Consider the following 24,958-nt stretch of genomic DNA (forward strand, 5'->3'; position numbering starts at 1 on the left):
CGTAGTGATTTGAAGGGGGCACCTGCACCCCAATGTTTATAGCAGCAATATCCACAATAACCAAATTATGGAAAGAGCCCAGATGTCCATTGACTAATAAATGGATAAAGAAGATGTAGTGTATATATATATACAATGGAATTACTACTCAGCCATCGAGAAATGAAATTTTACCACTTGCAACGATTTGGCTGGAACTAGAGGATATTACACTGAGAAATAAGTCAATCAGAGAAACAATTATCATGCAATCTCACTCATAGGTGGAATTTAAGAAACAAGGCAAAGGATCATAGGGGAAGGGAGGGAAAAATAAAACAAGACAAAGTCAGAGAGGGAGACAAACCATAAGAGACTCTTAACTATAGGAAACAAACTGAAGGTTTCTGGGAGAGGGGTTGGGTATGGAGTAACTGGGTGTTGGGCATTAAGGAGAGCATGTGATGTAATCAGCACTGGGTGTAATATGCAACTGATGAATCATTGACCTCTACCCCTGAAACTAATAATACACTGTATGTTAATTAATTGAATTTAAATTCTAAAAAAAGGGGGTATGAGACAGGAATAAAATCTCACCTGGGCAAGAAAATAACTGCAAAATATTGGAGTTGGAAATAAAGTCCAAATGATTTAAGATGGGGAGAAAAAAAGAAAGTCTTTATTGATCATCCTTTCATACTTCTCTACCACATAAAGGTGCATTTACACTGAAATTTAATTTTTTAAAAATTTTTAGAAAGATTTTATTTATTTATTTGAGAGAGAAAGAGAGACAGCACGAGTGAGAGGGAGAGGAAGAGAGAATCTGAAGCAGACTCTGCACCGAGTACAGAGCCCACTGCAGGACTCGATCCCCCAACCTCGCGATCATGACCTGAGCCGAAAACAAGAGTGGTGACTGAGCCACCCAGGTGCCCCTGAAATTTAATTTTTTTTTTTAAGATTTTATTTATTTATGTGACGGAGAGACAGCCAGCGAGAGAGGGAACACAGCAGGGGGAGTGGGAGAGGAAGAAGCAGGCTCATAGCGGAGGAGCCCGATGTGGGACTCGATCCCAGTACGCCGGGATCACGCCCTGAGCCGAAGGCAGCCGCTTTAACGACTGCGCTACCCAGGCGCCCCTGAAATTTAATTTTTAAAAATATTTCCTGGGATCATAATCTTCTAAAACTTTCTTACCTGTTGTTACAAGTACTTTTATTGCAGGATTAATCAAAATAATGTATAGATCATTTTTTGATAAATGACATTTTATTGCAAATGCATCTCAGTAGAATGGTAGGTGATTTTTCTCAAAGAGTCCTGCATCCTTCCACTCCTATTTTTTTTAAGAGTGGCTAAGAAAACTGGTCCATATAAAACAAGTAGATGGGAATAGAAAGGGTTTTGCTATAGTAATATAATTCTCAGAGTTCTTTTGGAACTCCTTCCAAATAATTTGGAAAAAATCATGCAGTAATCATCACCAAAGCTTATTTTAATCACTCAATGGCTGACAATTCCAAGAGGTCCTGATTCAATTTTGTCAAAATCAAATAATGGGAAACCACCTGACTTGCAAAAAGATGTGTTATCCAGTCAGTCAAGTTATTTACTTTCTCAATCCAGACACCAGTATTTCAATATGTCTCTTTGTTTGGACCCTGAACGGAAGTCGGTCTCTGGGACAAAGGTTGCCAGATACCATGGGCTTGTGTTTTTCCATGAGCATTTACAACACGTAGTTAAAGCCCTTCTTTTCTAATAAAAGAAAAATACACCTGTCTGAGTTAATCCTTGCAAAATGCCCTTTTCCTGCTGGCTCAGATTTAGCTCCAAAATGGCATTTGATTACATAGCATGTAGGCCCTGTGAAACCACATTCAACATTTTTCCATCCAGTTGATCCATATTTGGCTTCTACAGAGGATAAAGAACATAAGCTTAGAGAGAGAAGGTGGCCTAGTACTGGGGAAGGAAGGGGTTGACACCCCTCCCAACGCACGAATACATACATTGAAGCCGCTGCACAGGTTAATTCGTTATATGAACTGGGGCCAAAGTTAGCTCATGGAATGCCCGAAATAATCGGGGACAATTTTGCCATCAAGCTAGTTGTGACTCAGAAGAGGACACAACCCCCTGTTTTGCAGTCACGTAGGCAGAAGCAACATCAGGTATCTGGAGGCACCCGTGCCGGTGTCAGCTCGCTGGGAGCTCGGAAAGTCCGTCCACAGATTGATTACATGCACTGCCTCGCGGCGGTTTTGCTTCCGATCACAGGGAGTCCCTGTTGCCGGGGAGTGATGGGCCGTTGCAAAGCAGAAGCCCTTCTTGAAGCGAAAGCTGCAGGCACATTTTTGCTCAGGGACTCTGCACAAGAGAACCACCTCTTCTCTGTGAGCTTCCTTTGCTACAGCGGATCCCGTCGTGCCCAAGTCGAACAGTGGAACCGCAACCTTCGTTCTGATGTTCAGGATCCGTGTGTGTTTCACTCCACCGCTGTAACAGGACTTTCGGAACATTAAAAAGATCCCAGTTCTTGCATTTTTGAGCCATTGCTTCCTATATCACCAGACAGGACGTTCCCTTTTAGCCTGTGATGTATCTGCCATATAGTAGCCTGCAGATGCCCTACATGTAATGGAATTGATGGGCTTCCTTTACCATCGACGTTACAGAATTGTTTAAAAGAGTATCATTACATATACGGACCACAACTCAGCTATCAGAAAGAACGAGCTCTCAACATTTGCTACAACATGGACGGCACTGGAGGAGATAATGCTAAGTGAAATAAGTCAAGCAGAGAAAGACAATTATATGATTTCTCTCATCTATGGAACATAAGAACTAGGAAGATCAGTAGGGGAAGAAAGGGATAAAGAAAGGGGGGTAATCAGAAGGGGGAATGAAGCATGAGAGACTATGGACTCTGAGAAACAAAATGAGGGCTTCAGAGGGGAGGGGGGTGGGGGAATGGGATAGGCTGGTGATGGGTAGTAAGGAGGGCACATATTGCATGGTGCACTGGGTGTTATACGCAACCAATGAATCATCAAACTTTACATCAAAAACCAGGGATGTACTGTATGGTGACTAACATAATATAATTAAAAAAACATTAAAAAAATAGCACCGATGATAAAGCTAATACATTAAATTAGGCTAATGCAGCCATATAATTTACAAAAAAAAAAAAAGAGTATCATTACAGGGGCGCCTGGGGGTCCCGGTAGGTTGGGTGTCACACTCTTGGTTTTGGCTCAGGTCCTGGTCTCGGGGTCCTGAGATTGAGCCCTGAGCCAGGCTTTGCGCTGAGCACGGAGTCAGCTGGGGATTCTCTCTCCCTCTCTCTGTGCCCCTCCCCCACTAGCATTTACTCTTAAATAAATAAATCTTAAAAAAAAAAAGAATATCATAATAAAAAGTTAAGAGAGAACTGTCCTGTTCTCAAAGGGCATTACTAGATCTGCTTTTATGTACATCAGGGAGTCCACGTATAATAAGCACACGTGTCACCTTTAGGCTTTTTTCAGTACGATATACAAACTTAGGGCTAGTATCTGTCAGACGTGGTCTGCTGTTACTTAGATAAGCGTGGTGCCTATTGAGACCACAGAGGATAAAGCCACATGTATAGACATCCTGAAAGGCTACAGCAACATTTTGCAGATTTAACTAACAGTTTGGTTTTTAATGTCTGTGGTAATTGAGTGAGGCAGCTCTGGGGCATTTGCTATGAAGAATCCTATTTCTTACTGAAGAGTGAATTATTAATATTGGATGAGTGTTTCAAAAGTATGACTCATGTTTAAGTTTTTTTTTTTTTTAAGAATTTTCTATAAACTTCTGAAAGCAGCAGCGGTGCTTGGAGTTCCGTAAATTAAGATTTGGAAGTCCAAAAAATACTATCTTCCTTTTAGAAAAAAAATGCAATTTTCTGGCCACAAGGGCATAGTAGAGTTCACTTATGTGTTGATATAGTTTGTATTCAGTCTCCTTGTCTCTTCTGCGAAAGGTACTGTTTATAAACCGGGTATTATAAATAATAGTTCTAAAATTTCAGATTTATAAAGTTAGTAGTACAGTTGTATTGATAGCTTGGGCATTAAAGTTTAATGAGTGCTTTAACTTAAAACAGACATTTGGGGCCCTGTAGACGCCACTGCCCCAGAGCCACCCACGCCGGCTGGCCTTGGTCAGCCCCACCACGGTGTTGACATCATTGGTGAGGGTGAGCCCTTGGGCCCCATCTCCTTTGCATTGTTGGCAGACAAAGTTCCAAAGACAGCAGAGAACTTTTGTGCTCTTAACACTGGGGAGAAAGGATTTGGTTATAAAGATTCCTGCTTTCACAGGATTATTCTGGGATTTATGTGCCAGAGCGGTGACTTCACGCACCATAATGGCACTGGAGACAAGTCCATCTATGGGGAAAATTTGATGATGAGAAATTCATCCTGAAGCACATGGGTGCTGGCAGCTTGCCCGTGGCGAATGCTGGGCCCCACACAAACGTTTCCCAGTTTTTCATCTGCACTGCCAACACCGAGCAGTTGGGTGGTAAGGGCATGATCTTTGGCAAGGTGGAAGAGGGCATGAATATTGTGGAAGACATGGAGAGCTTTGGGTCCAGGAATGGCAAGACCAGCAAGAAGATCACCATTGCTGGCTGTGGACAAATTCAATAAACTTGACTTGTGTTTTCTCTTAACTACCAGACCATTCCTTCTGTAGCTCAGGAGAGCACCCCTTCACCATCTGCTCGAAATATCCTATAATCTTTGGGCTCTCACTGCAGTTCCATGGGTTCCATATTTTCCTTACTCCCCTCCAAGTCTAGCTGGATTGCAGAGTTATGTTTATGATTATGAAATAAAAACTAAACAACAGCAACAAAACACAGAAAAGACCCAGACATTTGGAATAGCTGCCACAATGCAATCCTGTGTGTGATTTTTTTAAAAAGATTTTACTTATTTATGAGAGAGAAAGAGAGAGAGAGTGGGAGTAGGGGGTAGGAACAGAGGGAGAAGGACAAGCAGAGTCTTCATTGAGCGTGGAGCCTGACTCAGGGCTCAATCTCAGGACCTTGAGATCATGGCCTGAGCCAAATCAAGAGTCAGACAGACGCTCAACCAACTGTGCCACCCGGGCGCCCCCTGTATGTGACTTTTAAGTTGACATGTGCAGTCTGATCATTGATTCCCACGCTGAGCTCCTATTCCCATGATGATTTTGTGAACCGTGACGGAAGTAAGACTAGAAGAGGCCCAAACAAGTCAGAGAATAGTAACAACAGTGGCCACTGATGTTGAGATTATTGTTAAACTGTAGTTAATAATTTGGATGGCAGTATTTCTCTTGCTGGAAACTCTCATAGCCGAGTTGCTTAAGTACAATCTATAGCATTTCAGAACAGTTAATTTCTAATGGAAAATCTCAAACCTAAATTGCAGATTTGAAAGGTACTGTACGGTCATTGTATCTGTAAATAAGTTTACTTAGCACCTTTTTGTCACTTAGAATAGTATGCAATACTACTTGAGTGAGCTATTTTGGAAGTAATATCAAGTCTAGTGTTTGCTTCTTAGTATTGAACTGAATTACAGTTCTGTCCTGGACACCTTTCACTAAAGCGGTTGAATCCATTCTTGTGCATTTTTGTGAATGTGCTCAAAACCACTGGTGGGTGCAACTCAGTTTCCTAACTTGCTGGGGCAGAATGTTATTTTACGTCCTTATGGCTATTGCCAAGGCTACAAAAGACAAAAGCTATATTTGATACTCGTATATAACACTAACCCTATCGCTGCTAATGTATGTTCCTACTTAATGGGCCTTGTAATGGCTGTTCTTTCGTACCAGTTAAGTATGCTTGGTGTTCTTGTCGAAGACAGAAACCAACCAAACGACCAAAACTAAAATTCTTTCCCGATGCTCCCAGCAGAGGGCGACGTAGAGGCCCGCCTCACAGTTTGCCCTGCAGCAATTTCAAACCGGGGGAATCAGTGTATTTAACATTCTAGTCCTTGGGTTATATGCTGTCTCCTCCTCCCGCCTTTGATTTCCTCGAGAGCAGAGTCATTCTGTAAAAACCCAGACGAGCATAGGGCTTATCAATTGGCAACCACTCAAATGTTGCCTAAGTGAAAAAAATCTGGAGATAAACTGCTGACATCACAGGCTGGCCCAGGACAACTTGCCCCGAGACTGGAGGAGCAGCCATGACCCAAGGCTCCCTAAAAAAGAGGGTCAGAGAATGGTCATGGTGTCTGTCTACTGGCCGGTACTTCCTCGAGCTTATCAAATCTGAAGAAAGGGTGCTAGAAACAAACTTGCAGGCCTGGGAGCCGCCTGGAGGGCTGGGGCCAGATGTGGGCTGCCAGCAGCACTTCCCAGTACCCCCTAATTTGCTGAAGTTTTAGAAAGTTCTATAACTTTGGGAGGGAGAATCCTTCCATTACTATGAGAAAGCCCATGCTCTCTAGTAGAGCAAAGGAAGCACCCTGTAGCGTGAACAGAATTTATCTCTAGGGAGCGGAAGTCCAAGGGATTTTTTCCCCTGCTTTTCTATATTTTGTAGATTTTCTACTAAAAGCATGTGTTATTCTTATAATGAAAAACCTTATTTTAACAAACTTGTATCATGAGTTCAAAAAAGTCTCCATCTGCAGATTGATAAAATAACACAAATTAATTAAAGCACGAGGCTCCTTTGACTATGTTAAATCCAATATTCCGAGCATTGGGTATATTTAGAAAGACTTTGTCTCAGTTTAGGGGGAAAATTAGCCCTAGATTCAATGCTGCTCTGGGCTCACCTAACAAAGGATAAATAAGTAATACTTAAAGTCATCAAAATGTTTCCGAGTCATTTAACCACATCCCACAATGAAGATCAAGAATATTTAGAGGAATATAATTATATCTCATGCCCCAAAAGATAAAATCTACAATATCTCACATGATTGGTCCACTATCCAATAAAAGTTAATTCATATGCAAAGAGGCAGAAAAATATGACCCTTAAGGAGAAGGAAAATCAACCAACACTGAGCCAGAAAATACCTTGATGGGATTAGTAGAACACATGAAAACAACTATAACTGTAGTCTGTATGTTTAAGATACTAGAGGAAATGTTAAAATATGTTAAGTAGAGATGTAGAAGATATAAAAAAGACCAACACTGAACTTCTAGAAAAGAAAACAACAATGTCTGAGATGAAAGGATTTACTGTATGGGATTACCACCTGAGTGGACATTGTAGAAGAAAAAAAAAACAAAACCCATGAACCTGAAGATGGAATTACAGAAGCTATCCAAGATGAAAGACAGAAAGAGAGAATAAAGAAAATAAATAGAAAAGGGGAAAACCAAAACCGAAACCAAAAATCCAGAGTATCAGTTTGCTACAGGGAGACTTCAAGTGGACTAATAAGACATATTAGTGGAATACCTGGAGAAGAAGGGAGAGGGACAGTAAATATTTGAAGAATGGCCAAAATTTTATAATTTGATGAAAACTATAAACCAAAAAATCCCCATAGCTCAATGAACCCCAAGCAGAAGAAACATAAAGAAAACTACATCAGGGGTGCCTGGCTGGCTCAGTTGGTAGAGCATGTGATTTTTGGTCTTGGGGTTGTGAGTTTGAACCCCACAATGGGTGTAGAGATTACTTAAAAGTAAAATCTTAAAAAAAAACCCACAACACAACGATTTCAAAGCACATTATAATCAAATTGCTTAAAACCAGCAATAAATAACACATTCTTAATAAAACTAAGCAAAAATAAAAGTTCTGGTAGTCCTTAAAAACAAACAAAAGAACAAATCTTAAAAGCAGTGTGAAATAAAAGACACATTACATACAAAGGAACAGGAAAAGATGACAGCAGATTTCTCTTTAGAAACATGCAAGCCAGGGGGCGCCTGGGTGGCTCAGTCATTAAGTGTCTGCTTTGGGCTCAGGGCGTGATCCCGGAGTCCTGGGATCGAGTCCCACGTCAGGCTCCTCCACTGGGAGCCTGCTTCTTCCTCTCCCACTCCCCCTGCTTGTGTTCCCTCTCTCGCTGGCTGTCTCTCTCTGTCAAATAAATAAATAAAATCTTAAAAAAAAAAAAAAAAAAGAAACATGCAAGCCAGAAGAGAGTGGAACAACCTCTTTAAAATACTGTCAGACCCAGATTCTACTTAGTGACAATGTGTTTCAACAACAAAGATGAAATACAAACTTTTTTGGACATAAAAAAAAGTCTGAAAGACCCGCACTACAAGAAACGTTCAAGGAAATCCTTCGAGCAGAAGGAAAACAATTCCAGATGGAAATACGAATCTACAACTAGGAATGAAGAGCAATAGAATTGCAATGTGGGTAAATTGTAAAATTTTTTAATTTAAATCTTCTTAAAGATAAGTGACTGCTTAAAGTAAAAATAATAGCAATATATTTGGGGGCTTCTAACATACATGGAATTAAAATGTATGACGACAATAGCACAAAGAGTGGAAGGGAAGATGTGGAAGTATAGAGTTATAAGATTCTTATAGATGAAGTCACATTATTCCTTGAAGGTCAAATATGCATACTATAAACCCTACAGCAACCTCTGAAACAATCCAACAGAGAGCTGTAGCTAACAACCCAACAAAAGGGTAGAATCAAATCACTAAAAATATTTGCTTAATCCGGAAGAAAGCAGAAACAGGAAAAATGGAACAAAGAACAAATGATACAAATAAAAAACAAATAGCAGGATGACAGACTCAAACCTAAACATATCAATAATCACATTAAATGCAAATGGTCTAAATATCCCAAATAAAGATGCGAGATTTTCAGACAGAGAAAAGAAAAAGACCAAATTATATGCCATGGACAAGAAACCCACTTTAAATTTGAAGGTCCAAATATGTTAAAAATAAAAGGATAGAGAAAAGATCGACTGTGGTAACACTATTCTAAAGAAAGCTGTAATGGCAATAATAATATTAGGCAAAGTAAATTTCAGAGCAAAAATATCACCAGACGCAAAGAGTGCCATTTCATAAGGAGTGAATGGGTCCATTCATCAAGAAGACATAACAAAGCTAAGTGTTAAGCACCTAAGAACAGAGCGTCAAAATACATGGTAAACAAAATGAACAGAATGCAAAGAGAAATAGCCCAACCTGTGATTAGAGTCGGAGTTTTCTTTTTCTTTTTAAAAGAGATTTTATTTATATTACTTTAAGTAATCTCTACACCTAATGTGGGGCTTGAACTTAGAACTCCAAGCTCAAGAGTCACATGCTCTTCCAGCTGAGTCAGTCAGGTGCCCCAGTAGTTGGAGTTTTCAATACCCCTCTCTCAATGATTGATAGAACATATGGACAGGAAATCAGTAATGATTTAGAAGATTCGGACAACACGGTCAACCAACTTCACCTTACTGACATTTATAAAATAGTCTTCCCAACAACTGCAGAATACACATTCTTTTTAAGTGCACATGGACCTTTTTTGCACCATAGAACAAGTCTCAAAGAATTTTAAAGGAGTCACATCATGCAAAGTATGTTCTCTCACCGCAAAGGAATTAAGTAAGAAATAAACAAAAGGTATTTAGAAAATCCCCCAAATATCTGAAACTAAATAACACACTTCTAAATAATCCAGGAGTCAAAGGAGAAATCAAGAGTGAAATCATAGGGGTGCCTGGGTGGCACAGTCGTTAAGCGTCTGCCTTTGGCTCAGGGCGTGATCCCGGCGTTGTGGGATCGAGCCCCACATCAGGCTCCTTCGCTATGAGCCTGCTTCTTCCTCTCCCACTCCCCCTGCTTGTGTTCCCGCTCTTGCTGGCTGTCTGTCTCTGTCAAATAAATAAATAAAATAATTAAAAAAAAAAGAGTGAAATCATAAAGTATTTTGAACTGAATAAAAACATAACATATTAAAATTTGGGGAATGTTGCTGAAGGAGTACTCAGATGGAAATTTATAGCATTCTAACACCAGTATTAAAAAGAAGAAAGGTCTCAAGTCAATAACCTCAGGTTCCACATTAAAAATCTAATAAAAGAAGGGCAAATGAAACCCCAAGTAAGCAAAGAAAAGAAATAAAGATCTGAGTAGAAATCAATGAACTAAAAAACAGAAAAACCATAGAGCGAATCAATAAAACTAAAAGATACATGAATATAAAATAAGCATATGAAAGAATTTTCGACATTATTGGTTATTAGAGAAAAGCAAATTAAAAGCACAGTGAGGGGGTGTCTGGGTGGCTCAGTCATTAAGCATCTGCCTTCGGCTCAGGGCCTGATCCCAGGGTCCCGGGATCAAGCCCCACATCGGGCTCCTCCGCTGGGAGCCTGCTTCTTCCTCTCCCACTCCCCCTGCTTGTGTTCCCTCTCTTGCTGGCTGTCTCTCTCTCTGTCAAATAAATAAATAAAATCTTTAAAAAAAAAAATAAAAGCACAGTGAGATGTAACTAGACAGCTATTAGAAAGTCTTACATTAAAAAGACTGAACATAACTAGTGTTGATGAAGATAGGGAGCAACTGAATTCTCCTACACTGCTGGTGGAAATATAAAATAGTGCAAACATTTTGGAAAATTCTTTTTTTTTTTAAAGATTTATTTATTTATTTGTTTGTCAGAGAGAGAAAGTGAGGGTCAGCACAAGCAGGGGGAGTGGCAGGCAGAGGGAGAAGCAGGCTCCCCGCTGAGCAGGGAGCCCGATGTGGGACTTGATCCCAGGACCCTGGGATCATGACCTGAGCCAAAGGTAGACGCTTAACTGACCAAGGCACCCAGGTGTCCCCATTTTGGAAAATTCTTAAAATGTTAATCACACACTTACCATATGACTCAGCCATTCTATTCCTAAGGGAAGTGAAACTATACATTCGTACAAAGACTTCTGCATTACTGTTTATAGCAACCCATTTGTAATAGCCCCCAACTGGAAACAACTCAGGTCCATAAGCAGATGAGTAAACAGATCGTGAGATATCTGTACCATGGAAAACTAGCAATAAAAGCGGATGAATTCTTGGTACATGCAGCAACATGCATGAATCTTAAAGTAATTATGCTGAGTGAAAGAAGCCACCCCCCGCCGGCCATGCCAGAAAAAGCACGTACTGCATCATCCATTTATGCAGAAGTCCAGAAAATGAGAACCACTGCATGCCGACAGCAGCTCAGTGTTTTTCTGGGAGTGGAGACTCGGTTGGGGAGGCCAGGAGCATTGGCTTACAAATGGGTGTGAGGAAATTTTTGGGGTGACCAATATGCTTATCTTGATGGTGGTGATGGTTTCGTGGGTGTATACATAAGTCAAAACATCAAATTGGGCACTTAAAAATGAGTCATTTATTGTATGTCAATTATGGCTCAATAAAGCTGTTTAAAATAAAAACTGATCTGAAGTCCAGCACACACACACACACAAACCCCCAAAATTTAATCAAACAAATAAAAAAACCCTCCTTTAGATCAGTATCTATATTAGAAGTCTCTAAGATAGTTTTTTTAAAAAGGAAAGTTGTCAAACATATTTAATTACCATTTAGGCAAGAAAAGGGGAACATAAGACTATATGTTCATATATTCATATTTATGCCTATTTGCATAAAAATAGCCATACTTGCTGTTTTGGCATAAAGACATATTAGAAGGACGTGGAAGCACACAAAAAAAGTAATAATAGTTGTTATCTGGGTGGGGTAAGGAAAAAGGAACTTGGGAATGGGAGTGTGGAACAGGAGCAAGATTTTTCACTGACTTAACTTTTTGAGTAGTCTTATTTTTTGAACTATGTAACTATTTTTACTAATTTATCTTTTTATTTATTTTTATTTTATTTTTTTAAGATTTTACTTATTTATTCGACAGAGATAGAGACAGCCAGCGAGAGAGGGAACACAAGCAGGGGGAGTGGGAGAGGAAGAAGCAGGCTCATAGCGGAAGAGCCTGATGTGGGGCTCGATTCCGGATCGCCGGGATCACGCCCTGAGCCGAAGGCAGACGCTTAACCGCTGTGCCACCCAGGTGCCCCTCTAATTTATCTTTTTAAAACAATAGCTCTAGATTGTAGTTTTATTTTTTTTAATTTTTAAAAAGATTTTATTTGAGAGAGAGAGTGAACGTGAGCGGGGTTAGGGGCAGAGGGAGAGGACGAGGGAGAAGCAGACTCCCCGTTGAGCAGGGAGCCTAAGGTGGGGCTCTATCCCAGGACCCTGAGATCATGACCTGAGCTGAAGGCGGATGCCTAACTGACTGAGCCACCCAGGTGCCCCCATTTTTACTATTTTAAAATTAAACAGTAAAGTAGAACTCAGTTCAGGCTTAGCTACCATGAGAACAGTTTTTCTAACTACGGATCTTGATTAAGTTAGTGAGTCATGAAATAAATGTGACGGGTCATGACCATTAAAACACACATACACTCAGAGAAATAGAAAAGAACAGAAAATATTGAAGACTATCAGGTAACAAGAGGGAAAGTATTATTTCTTGGAACTATTGTCTCTGTTATATGTGTGTATGTGTATTGTGTTGTGATTTAAAATATGGGCTGCAGCCAAAAGAATGGGAGTCTGGAAAACCTGGTCTCTCTCCTTCCTCCCTCTGTACCTACTCCTTTCTTTCTTTCTTTCTTTCTTTCTTTCTTTCTTTCTTTCTTTCTTTCTTTCTTTCTTTCTTCTTTCTTTCTTCTTTCTTTCTTTCTTTCTTTCTTTCTTTCTTTCTTTCTTTCTTTCTTCTTTCTTTCTTTCTTTCTTTCTTTCTTTCTTTCTTTCTTTCTTTCTTTCTTCTTTCTCTTTCCTTCCTTCCTTCCTTCCTTCCTTCCTTCCTTCCTTCCTTCCTTCTTTTTTAAGTTTTGGTTTGTACAGATCGCATTGTAGTGTTGTCATTTATTATTCTATTCATGCTCATTCAGATTAGAAATACCTTGAGATCAAGGACTATCTTGAATGTTTGATCCATGCATGCATGGATGAATAAGAGAGTAAAAGATTGGGCATGTGAATGAATAAATAAGCTTAACATCCCGAGTAAACGTATTCTGAACACCTACCATAGGCTGGGAACTCGAGATTTACTCAAGAAAAGAAGAGCAAAACTCAATATTTTTCTTGGTGTCCCACTCACATATTGGTTGTTTAAAAAAATGTTTTTCTCCTTTCTTGCTGCCTTCCTTTTTGATTGGGTCCTTCCTCCCCCATTTTTCCCTTTACTGGTTTGAAAATTACGTACTTTATTTTAGTGGTTACCCTTAAAATACTGCTATACATATTTAATCTGAAACACGGCTTTAATCACCATCTTTATCCTCTTCCTGAAAAATACAAGGACTTTAGAATCCTTTCTGTACTGAGAGAATTGTGTTAAAAATCTCCAACTTGAGGCGCCTGGGTGGCTCAGTCGTTAAGCGTCTGCCTCTGGCTCGGGTCATGATCCCAGGATTCTGGAATCGATCTCCGCATTGGGCTCCCTGCTCAGCACGAAGCCTGCTTCTCCCTCTCCCACTCCCCCTGCTTGTGTTCCCTCTCTCTCTGACAAATAAATAAAATCTTAAAAAAAAATTTAAAAATCTCCACCTGTGCTCTGAGATTTGTTTATTCCTCCTCTTATTTTTGTCATTTTGATTTATATATTTTGTCAATTTATTTTAAGATTTTTTTCTATTTATTTGTCAGAGAGAGAGCGCGCGTACAAGCAGGGGGAGCGGCAGGCAGAGGGAGAAGCAGGCTCCCCACCCGATGTGGGACTCGATCCCAGGACCCTGAGATCATGACCTGAGGTGAAGGCAGATGCCTAACCGACTGAGCCACCCAGGCACCCCATATTTTGTTTATTTCTGATTTTATTTTTAAGTAATTTCTACATCCAAAGTGGGGCTTGAACTCACAATCTGGAGATCAAGAGGCCCATGCTCTACCAACTGAGCCAGCTTTATGTATTTTGAAACTGTTATTAAGTGCACACAAAGTTAGGATTGTTATGTTGTTGTGTTTCATTGACCCTTTCATCTTTCATCACTGTGGAGTGGCCCTCTTTAACTTTTAGGAATACTTTCTGTCTTATACTATCCTTTGTCTGATATTAACATTTCCACCTCAGCTTTCTTTTGGTTACTATTTGCTTGTTATGTTTTTCCCATCCTTATACTCTGTATATATTTGCATATTTATATTTACAGTGATATATATATATATATATATATATATATATATATATATATATATATATATTTGGGTTTTTAAAGTATCCATTCAAAAAGTCTGTATCTTAGACTACTTAGTTTATTTAGTTTATGGGTATAGTTGAGTTTGACTGCCATCTTGGGATTTATTTCTTTTCTACTTGTCCCATATATTCTTTGTTTTCTTATTCCAGTGATCCTTTGGATTAATCAAGTATTTTTATCTTCTCTAGTAATTTTTTTTAAGATTTATTATTTTTTTTTTTAGAGAGAGAGAGCATGAGAGAGTGCAAGAGTAGGGAGGGGCAGAAGGAGAGGGAGAGAGAGAATCAAGCAAACTCCCTGCTGAACACAGAGCCTGATGTGAGGCTGGATCCCAGGACAATGAGATCATGACCTGAGCCGAAATCAAGAGTCGGATGCCCAACTGACTGAGCCACCCAGGTTCACCTCTTCTCTATTGATTTTTAATTATATCTTTTTTGCATTATTATTTTAATAGTTTCCCGAGGGGCGCCGGGGTGGCTCAGTCGTTGGGCATCTGCCTTTGGCTCAGGGCGTGATCCCAGCGTTGTGGGATCGAGCCCCACATCAGGCTCCTCCGCTGGGAGCCTGCTTCTTCCTCTCCCACTCCCCCTGCTTGTGTTCCCTCTCTCGCTGGCTGTCTCTCTCTCTGTCAAGTAAATAAATACAATCTTTAAAAAAAAATAGTTTCCCTGGACATAATAATATGCATCTTCAACTTATAATCTACCTTAAATTAGTTTTTTACCACTTTGTGAACAGCTTATCTCCATTTGCCCTCTTGTCTTTTTTATTTTTGTAGTTATATAGTATACTTTAATGTGATAAGCTGCACAGGATATAGTTATTATTATTGCTTTAAACAACCACAAGCAGTATTCTTTTATATGTACCCACAAATATAGCCCTTCCAATGCTCTTCATTCCTTCTTACAGTTCTGAGCTTCCTCCTGCAGTAATTTTCCTTCAGCCTGAAGAACTTTCTCTTTTCTCTCTTTTTTAAGATTTTATTTTTAACTAATCTCTATACCCAACATGGGGTTTGGAACTCACGACCCTGAGATCAAGAGTTGCCTGCTCTACCAACTGAGCCAGCCAGGTGCCCCAGCCTCAAGAACTTTAACGTGAATCTGTAAGTAATGAATTCTCTCAATTTACTCATCTAATAAAATCTTATTTCATTTTCTTCATTTTTGGAGGATATTTTGGGTACAGAATTTTAGGGCTGCAGATTTGTCATTTCTTTCAGAACTTAAAAGATGTCACCCTTTGATCTTCTGGTTTTCCATTGATTCTGTTAAAAAGCCAACAGTGTTATTGTTGTACTTCTGCAAGTATGTATCTTCTTTCTCTGGCTGCTTTTAAGATTTTCTGTTCATCTTCGGTTTTCAGCACATTGGCTATGATCTGCCTGTGCTTGGTTTTCTTTCTATTTTGCTCTGGGTTTGCTGACCTTCTTGAATCTTTGAGTTTCTGTCTTTCATGGTTGGGCAAATTCTCAGTCATTACATCTTCAAACAGTGCTTCCCCCATTCTCTTCTTTCTTGGACTACTGTAACACATACATCAGGCCATGTGACTATGTGTTACATGTTTTCAATGCTCTCTTCTGTTTTTCCCATGTTTTTCTCTATGTACTTCGTCTTGAAAATCTTGTGTTTACTGTCTTTTTTTTTTTTTAAGATTTTATTTATTTATTTGACAGAGAGACAGCCAGCGAGAGAGGGAACACAGCAGGGGGAGTGGGAGAGGGAGAAGCAGGCTCCCAGCAGAGAAGCCTGATGCGGGACTTGATCCCAGAACACCGGGATCATGCCCTGAGCCGAAGGCAGATGCTTAACGACTGAGCCACCTAGGCGCCCCATTGTGTTTGCTGTCTTTGAGTGATATAGTCCCATCTTGTGCTGTGTCCAGTCTGTTGCTGAACACGTCCAATGAGTGTTCATTTTCCAGTCCTAGAATGTCCATTGGATTCTTTTTCTATCAAGTATAATTCTTTTGAAATTACTCATTTTATTCGTTTTGTCCATCTTTTACTCCACTTTCTCAAATATATTTATACTAGTTATTTTGAAGTCTTTCCCCACTAACTGTGACACCTGGATTATCTGTGGGACTGCTTCTATTGTATATTTTATTTTCTTTCTTTTTCTTTTTTTTAAGTATGCTCCATGCCCAGCATGGAACCCAATGCAGGATTTGAACTCATGACCCTGAGATCAAGACCTAAGCTGAGATCAAGAGTCAGACGCTTAACTGACTGAGCTATCCAGGCACTCTTATACTTTTTTTCCCCCTTAATTTCAGACATTTTTCCTGTCTCTTCAAATGCCTTGTGGTTTTTAAAAGTTGTATGCTGGAGGCCGAGCAAAAAAGAGAGACTGAAGTCAATGTTATTTCTTCCCACATAGGCTACATACTTCTCATTAGGCAAAAAAGCGAGGGACTGATCATTCTAATTGTATTGGAAATTGAGCTGTGTTATGGCTTTAGTTAGACTCAGTCCACCTCTGGCTTCACATGTCTCAAGGGCAAGATCTTTTGTATGCTTATTAAAAGCCCCTTCCTCTAGTGACTTTGTTTCCTAGACGAAGGTACTTTGAGACTTGGTAGATTTCATTTTGCCTTTGCAGGACGATCCCTAGCCTCCTGAGTGGTCCTGGCATTCAGCCAATCAACTTGCCATACCCACTTAAGTGGCCATCAAAAGCTTCATTAGTTTTGTTTTTTCCTGGCAGAGCCCCTCTGCCTAAGGAAAGCTTGATTCCAGATTCTGCAAATAACCCTTAAGAAGAAAAATGGCCAATAATCTCAACTTACCTAAGAAGGAGTCTTTTCTCTCTTACCTTTGAGTTCTTTTACTCTTCTTGGCTTCTACAACTTTCCAATATCTTTTGAAATATTTCATAATTTGTTCATTTTTTTCTTGATACTGAGGGAGTAGTGCTGTCACTTTTTACTCTGAAGCAGAAGTTTTCTCATGTTCTTTTCCAGTTAGGTCAAATCAAGATTCGAACAAGGTCCACACATTCCATCCTTAAGACCCTGAATTTATAGATTTTTTTCATTCTTCTTTGTTTTTGTTTTTCAATGTATTTGTTGAAGGAACTGGCTCATTTGTCCTGTTGAATTTTTTGGATTCCACTGATGGACTCCACTGATTAACATGTTCCTGGCCCCTGTATTTCCTGTAATTGGCAGTTAGAGCTGCAGTATTGATAATATTCAGGTTTAATCTTTTTGGCAAGACCATTTCTTAAGTTGTAATGTGTACTTCCTCTTTTATGAGATAATTCCTATGTATTCTTTTTTCAAAAAAAGTATTTTTAAAAAGATATTTATTAATTTGAGAGGGGGAGGGGCATCGAGAGACGGACAAGCAGACTCTGTGCTGAGCGTGGAGCCTGTCTTGGGGCTCGATCCCACGACCCATGAGATCATGACCTGAGCTGAAACCAAGAGTCAGATGCCTAGCTGACTGAGCCACCCAGGCGCCTCCCAAAAAAGCTTTTTAATCTAAATATAGTTGACAATTCCTAATATTCTCTATGCCCAGCTCAAAATGCCATCTCTTCTCAGTAGTTTTCCCTGATCTGCATTCTTTCTAACCTCTCTTGTCATCCCTATTTCCATAGTACTTTCCCTCTCATTATCACCTTTTCATTTAGGAGTCTATGACACTCCCTCCCACAATGCCTGTTTGTAGTTTGGGAGCTCCTTGAGGGCAAAAATCATATTTTATTCTTCCTTTTATCCTTATGCCATGGTGTCCAGTCTATTGGGGCAGTTATAACAAGATACCACAGACTGCCAGCTTATAAACAACAGAAATTTATTTCTCCCTGTTCTGGAGCTTGGAAAGTCCACGGTGAGAATGTTGGCAGATTTGGTGTCTGGTGAGAACCCACTTCCTGATTCATAGATGGCGCTCTTCTTGCTGCGGAAGGGAGGTGGTGGTGGAAAGCGGGAGGGATCTCTCTGAGGCCTCTTTTGTAAGGACACTAATCCCATTAATAATTATAAGGGTGATCTAATCACAGGACAAAATTCCTGTCCTTCTCACATGTCATCAACTCAAAGGTCTAAGTCCAAAGTCTCATCTAAATATCTAAATCAGATATGGGTGAGACTTCAGGTCACCATTCATTGGGCTGTGTGGCATTTAACATACTTAGATACAGCGAAGATTACCTGTTTTGATCAGTTTCTTTTCTAGACCTACTTTTCTGCAGGTCTAGTGATTCAACTTAGTTCTTTACATTTAAAAATCACACCCCAACCCGCATTTACTGTAGACCATAAGCTGCTTTGAGGTATTTTTTTTTCAGTAGTGGAGAAAACTTTGTGCTAAGACACACTTTTGGATTCAGTCTGTACTGGTTTTTCAGTCTTTAGCATTTTTCTCTAGTCTCTCCTTGAAGATAAAAGCTGCAATGATGGCCATGCTATGAAAAGTGAGCTAAGCAACCCAAACTGTACTATTTTATGAGGTTTGAAATATCTTAGAAATTCAGGTGATTTGCATTTTGGAAGAAGACTCAGGCTTCGAATTGTTACTCAGTTTGCATTTTCTTGAATGCTGTACTATTAACAATCAATTAACTATTTTTATTTATCTCACTACGTTGGGAAAGGATGGATGTTAAAGATAGACTGTCATCCAAGCATCTAGTTGGGTCCTTCCGGGGTCATGCACCAAAGCCAAGATTTGGCTATGTTGCACTTGCAGCAGAAAGGACCAGAGTCTAAACTCTACCACTTTTGCTCAAGTGTCAGAAGCCACTGATTCCATGTTTAAAGACCTTCTTCTGATGGAAATGTGGGCAATACAAGGCAGCTGGTGTGAGAGGGCGGCAGCCTGCAGAAACTGGGCTCTCCATGTACTTTCTAGTCTCCTGTTTGAAGTGTGAAATATTTTCTTGGTTTTGACAAACTTCTGCGCCTGTCCCTGCCACCTTGACAATTCATTCCGAGTTTGACCCAGTTTCTGGTTAAGTCCTTGGTGCCATAGCAAGTACCACTAGACTCCATCTGGCTGTGTTCCTGGGTGCCTAGCTTTTGTACTTACTCATGGTTACCACTCTTGGTCCCCCATTTGGCTCTGCCCTCCTCGCAGTCATTGGAACTTGGTTTAGGCCTAACTCCAACTCATCCTTCAGGTGCCAGGTCACAGGTCATGGCCATGGGGAGGACTTCCTTGACACCCGAGACAGGTGCAGGCCCTCAGACTTTACTGTATTTTACCTGCAAAGTATTTATCACAATTTGTAATTATTTTTATCATCTATTCTGCTCATCTCGTATCTTCAGCACTTGGGACAGTACCTGGCATTTAGTAGGAGTTCAATAAATGCAGTGAGTAAACATGAACAAATGAGGCTTGTGATGTGGGCTCCCATCCTTTTTAGGGTACCTCGAGCTAGTTACAAAACTTATCTGAGTCTCAGTTTATGCACATAAAGTAGGGCTAATATTGTTCTATCTACCCCGCAGTTTGGGGTGTGCGTGGAGCAGACACTTAGTGAATATAGAATGAGTGATTGCACAGGTCATCTCTATGAAAAGAGATATCTATATTTTAACAAGAATTTCTTTCATCTAACAGATGAGAGAAATGGAGTACCCAAGTAGAGGAATCTTGTTTATCGAGTGGAAAATTCAGGATTCCATATAACTTTGCCCGGAGGTCCATTATTTCTCTTCTGCTTACAGCTTAATACTAGATATTTTTTAACAGGGGAGTGGGGAATTTTTTGCATGGATTTGGACCAAACTGGTAAGGAATGACTTTTCTAATTCCTAAGAGGTTTGTGTCTGTCACAGACTTTAAGTTTGGCCCACCGAGAATCAGATTTGAGATTGTTTGTATCTTAAAAACTTGTAAGAAAGCAGCAGTGGTGAATGTCAATCTGAATACCAAAGAGAGCTCTACAGAGCTAACATTCTCATCAGTTGGTACAGCTGACTGGTCTTCTGAAACAGTGGTAGGATAAGATCCTGACCTGGGAGTGATGGCAAAATTGTTTCCGGCCTAACAATTCCTTGTACTACAAGCCTCACGGGCTGGCCTAGCTTAACCTACCTATTTCAGAATTTCCACCCTGAGTGCAGTGAAGATACCTGGCATATAAAATTCAAGTGCTACCCAGTTTTTCCTTTTCTTGCTCATCTCTTTTTCATCACGTCCACCCACTTCTGGAATTTCTCCCACCCAACGTTTCCTTCGGCATACGGAATACAGAGAAGGGAAAGATGCAGGAAGGGTCCAAATGTAACTAGAGTCATATATTTTATTGGAGCCTCATCTCTTTGGAGAAAGGGAAACAGAGGAGTAAGTTAGAAATGGTTGGACAATATCCCCAGAGGTATGGGGTATGCAAAGAAGGAAATCTTTCACTAGAATATCTGCTGAAGATGAAATGAGGTAAGCCTAGACAGGGAATTCAGAGATAATTCTTGGTATTTAGTACTGTGATCTGGGAGTGAGGTCCCACTGCTGAGCATGCACGAGGCCAGCAGTTGGAGGAGGTCCCAAAACAAGTATTGCTGGTTTGTAAGTAGTCTAGGTCTTCTGACCAAGTGAACCCATTTGGGTGAGGAGGATTTGCCAAGGGAATCTGACTCCTTGTTCCAGCTCACTTCCTAAGGATCCACGGTTTTATTGCCCTTGGGTGAATATGAATTCCTAATTTGACGCCTCCTCTCCAATGACTGTGCCCTAGCCTGATCCTGACTTGGGGAGCTGGGAGGCGTAGACTGATACAGAGGCCAGTACTGCTGCCGAGGATAAGTCTGAGCCCTTGGTCTGGGTTTGGGCTCAGGCTGGAGCCCCAACTCAGGCTCTAGCTCTGGTTCGGGCTCTAGCTCAGATTCAGGCTCTAACTCTGACTCAGGCTCCATCTCGTGATCCAGGTCCAGCTCTAGATCCAGCTCAGGCTCTTGTTCTGACCGCAGTGTGGGCTGCAGCTCCAGGTCTAGCTCTGACTCCTCCTCTGTCATTGGTTCCCGAATCATGGTGTAGTCTGGATTTATGTTTTTGGAGACTTCTAGAAGACTGTCGCTCATTTTAAGTCCTGACTCTCCATTCTAAAATACACACAATGAGAAGGGTTAACATTTCCAATTAAGTTTAACTTTTAAACAGTCAAGGAATTTCAGAGTACAATAGGACTTAAGATACGAGAAATCATGAGTTCCGGGCAAAGTAGATAATATTTCTGGCTCACATCTGCTTTTCATCTTTGCACCCTCTGGTTCCTTGTTTACTCCCTATTCTTCAGGCTCTGTCAATCCATAACTTCTGATTTCTTTGGCTTTCCTAGCTAGCCTGGATTTCATGGTCAACCATTGAAACAGCAGTGGTCTTGGCAGCATTCTGAAACATCTTGTCTTCTTGATCTTACTTGCCTTTCCAACCCCCAGTGTAATTTTGGCAGGGGACGTAAGGCCCTTTGTGACCTTGCCTCTTGCCATCTTCTTCAGCTTTACCCACATCTGTAGTCTCTACCCTTTGCTCTAGCCTTAAATATAACCAAAGATGTCTGACTTCTGCTTACCTCTGCTCATGCTGCTCCCTGTGCCTGCTTTGTCCTTCTCTACCTTGTCCACATACACTTGTTCACCATTCCAAATTCAAAGATGACCAACTGGGATCCTTTGTGTTCCGACTATACCTCACGCACACCTCTAGCACATAATGCATTGCCTTATTTATTTACAAATTTATTTCCCCTATGAGACTCTAAGCTCCTTGAGGTAAGGCAGTGCCTGGTTTCTGAGTACCGGGCACTGAGCCTTTCACATAGCAGATGCCCCACAGGCTTGGTGAATCAGCTTTGTAGCAGCATTCCATAGAATTAATGATTTTCATCTCTCCTGAAACAATTTTTTCTCTTCCACCATATGACACTCTTTTGCTTTACCTGCTTCCTTCCTGGTTGCTTCTTTCTGGTCTATTCGTTGTCTCCTTACTTTTTTTGGACTTCTAAATGTTGGCAAGCCCCAGGGCTCGATCCTGGGACCTTCTCTTCTGCACCTACACTCCTTCCATAGGCAATTTTATTTAGTCCCATAATTTTCATTATCATCTATGTGCCAATGACTTTTTGGTTATAACCCTTCCCCTGATCTGTTCGTTCATATACCCATTTCCATTCTGATATCTCTACTTGGATGTTTAACAAGCATCTTGAATTTAATACATCCGAAGTAGAATTTGGTCCTCTCCTAAGTTCCCTAGCTTAGATGCCGGAAAAAAATTTGACATATTCAATACCAAGTCTTAGTATAAGTCCTGATAAGGATGTTAATAAACTAGAAGAATACTTTTTAAAGATGGTATAAATATAATTCTATCTTATGCCAACTGTTACCACTATCCTTAATAGAGATACATAAGAAGTTTTTCTCATAAAATTCAGGAGTAAGACAAGACAGCCCATTATCACTTACATTGTTCTGGGGGATCTAGCTAATGCCATAATATATGATACTGAAATAAGAATTTTGACAATTGGAAAATAAGGTGTGTTTATATTATTTGTAGAAAATATTTTTCTATCTAGAAAACTCAAGAGCATTAACAGCAAAAACTTTTAGGACTAATAAAAGGATTGACAAAGGTGGCCAAATAATTTTATACAAATCAATAGGTTTCCTGTAGTCTAGAAATGGCCAGGTAGAAAATATAATGAAAAAGAATGTTCATTTTAAAAATCAATAAAAGTATAAAACAAAGTATCAAGTATTTAGAACTTGTCTGTGTAAAAAAAATCACAAAACCTTGCTATGAATGCAATATTTAAAAAGACTGAATAAGTGTGAAGACAGCCTATGTTCTTAGATAAGAAGAACACATACTGTAAAGATATCAATTGTCAAATTATTTTATATTTTTAATGTAATTCTAATGAGAATTCCAATGGAATTCTTTTCGGGTGGGGCGGGGTGCTGACAAAAGATTTAAAAGTTTGTTTGGAAGAATAAATTGGTGAGAATGACTTAGCAGAGTTTGAAATAGAGCACTGGTGACACATGGCTTCTTAACCAAATGCTAAATGTATTACAAAGCTGTATTGAAGCTATACTCAACAACGAAAACCCTAAGCTGGAAATAGACTTTAGTTTTCATAAGAATGTAATATTTTATAAAAATAGCATTTCTAATCAGTGGAGGAAAGACAGTTTATCCAATAGAGGAGTTAGCCAGGAATGGTTAGCTGTACGGGTAAAAAATAGAGATTACTCTTTAACACCATACACGGAAATACATCCTAACTAGATTTAAGGGTATAATATACAAATACTTAAAATTTAAAAATCTAGAAGAAAATACAAATGATTAATTTACTTCCTAAGTGAGATGACATTCTAAACCAAAGGCAAGTGGAAAATAAGAAAAGGTTAATATAGGAAAGGCAACGTAATATGTAAAGCAAATCTGCCAAGTATATCATAATTATAAATAAAATAGAGAAAATTCCACTTATAGTAAAGGCAGACTACATAATTCAGACCTCCTACTGAGGACAGCCGCAAGAGCTGGGTAAAATATTTTAAAACTTCTGCTTGAAGACACTATAAAAGTAACAAAGATCATGAAGAACTACCAGGCAAGATTTGGAAAAGGTGAAAATCTGCAGAGGTGAGTCTGGCATCTGGGATGAGTTTTGTAGAGGTGATGATCTCAAAGTGACCCATATATACAGAACAGTGCTTTTGACAATTTTAAGGGCTTAAGAGTTGCCAAAGTTTCATTCCAGGGTCTGCCAAGGGGGGGCTGCAGCGCACCTTCCCATGGATTATGCCTGGGCTGTGGGTCATCCGGACGGCCTAGAACACCTCAAGTCCTGAAATCAGCTCAGTTACCCCGTGTGTTCCAGGTACCTGGCGAAACAATTAAATTCTTTCGAGAAGAAAAATATCATCCTGGGCCTCAAATTATTTTTATAAACATTTTCTTTTCTTTTCTTTTTTTTTTTTTAAAGATTTTATTTATTTATTTGACAGAGAGACCAGACCGCCAGCAAGACAGGGAACAGAAACAGGGGGAGTGGGAGAGGAAGAACAGGCTCCCAGCAGGGAGCCTGATGTGGGGCTCGATCCCAGGACCCTGGGATCACACCCTGAGCCGAAGGCAGACGCTTAACGACTGCGCCACCCAGGCGCCCTTATAAACATTTTCTAAATACAATGTTTGGCACACATCCAAAGATCACCAGGCACACTAGACTTTGATAGTGAAAAACGGACGTTGAATCTCTAAGGCAGTAGTTCCCCAAGTGTGGCTTCTGTATCAGTAGTATCAGCATTAACCAGTACTTGTTAGCAGTGCAAATACTCAGGCCCTACCCCAGACCCTCTGAATCAGAAATTCAGGAGATATGGGGTCCAGGGGGGTCCAGCAGTCTGTGTTTTAACAGCATATTTTGGTGATTCTTTTTCTTTTTTTTAAAGATTTATTTATTTATTTATTAGACAGAGAGAGACAGTCAGCGAGAGAGGGAACACAAGCAGGGGAGTGGGAGAGGAAGAAGCAGGCTCCTAGTGGAGAAGCCTGATGTGGGGCTCGATCCCGGAACGCCGGGATCACACCCTGAGCTGAAGACAGATGCTTAACCACTACGCCATCCAGGCGCCCCTATTTTGGTGATTCTGATGCATACTAAAGTTTGAGAGCTGCAGGAAATCTCCAAGCATAAGCAGGAGGACCTCTTGTCAGAAATGTTGTTAAGAGAATTAATGCTCCAGG

At 40.1% G+C, this 24,958-nt stretch overlaps 1 protein-coding gene and 2 pseudogenes across 1 annotated transcript in view; 2 read left to right on the forward strand and 1 right to left on the reverse strand.

The window, feature by feature from the left end:
* Window positions 1-1,569: 1,569 nt before the first annotated feature.
* Window positions 1,570-3,597, forward strand: LOC123776214 (suppressor of cytokine signaling 5-like; annotated as a pseudogene).
* A 763-nt stretch (window positions 3,598-4,360) lies between these two features.
* Window positions 4,361-4,677, forward strand: LOC148107349 (peptidyl-prolyl cis-trans isomerase A pseudogene; annotated as a pseudogene).
* A 16,173-nt stretch (window positions 4,678-20,850) lies between these two features.
* Window positions 20,851-24,958, reverse strand: part of SLC26A8 (solute carrier family 26 member 8) — a 75,875-nt gene continuing 71,767 nt past the window's right edge. The window contains exon 19 of the mRNA XM_045772062.2: window positions 20,851-21,294. Within this exon, the coding sequence (XP_045628018.2) occupies window positions 20,851-21,294 (444 nt within the window). The remainder of the gene's footprint in view (window positions 21,295-24,958) is intronic.

Source organism: Ursus americanus, chromosome 32 (assembly GCF_024610735.1).
Source record: "Ursus americanus isolate L20-20 chromosome 32, mUrsAme1.1.p, whole genome shotgun sequence".
Lineage (NCBI taxonomy): Eukaryota > Metazoa > Chordata > Mammalia > Carnivora > Ursidae > Ursus > Ursus americanus.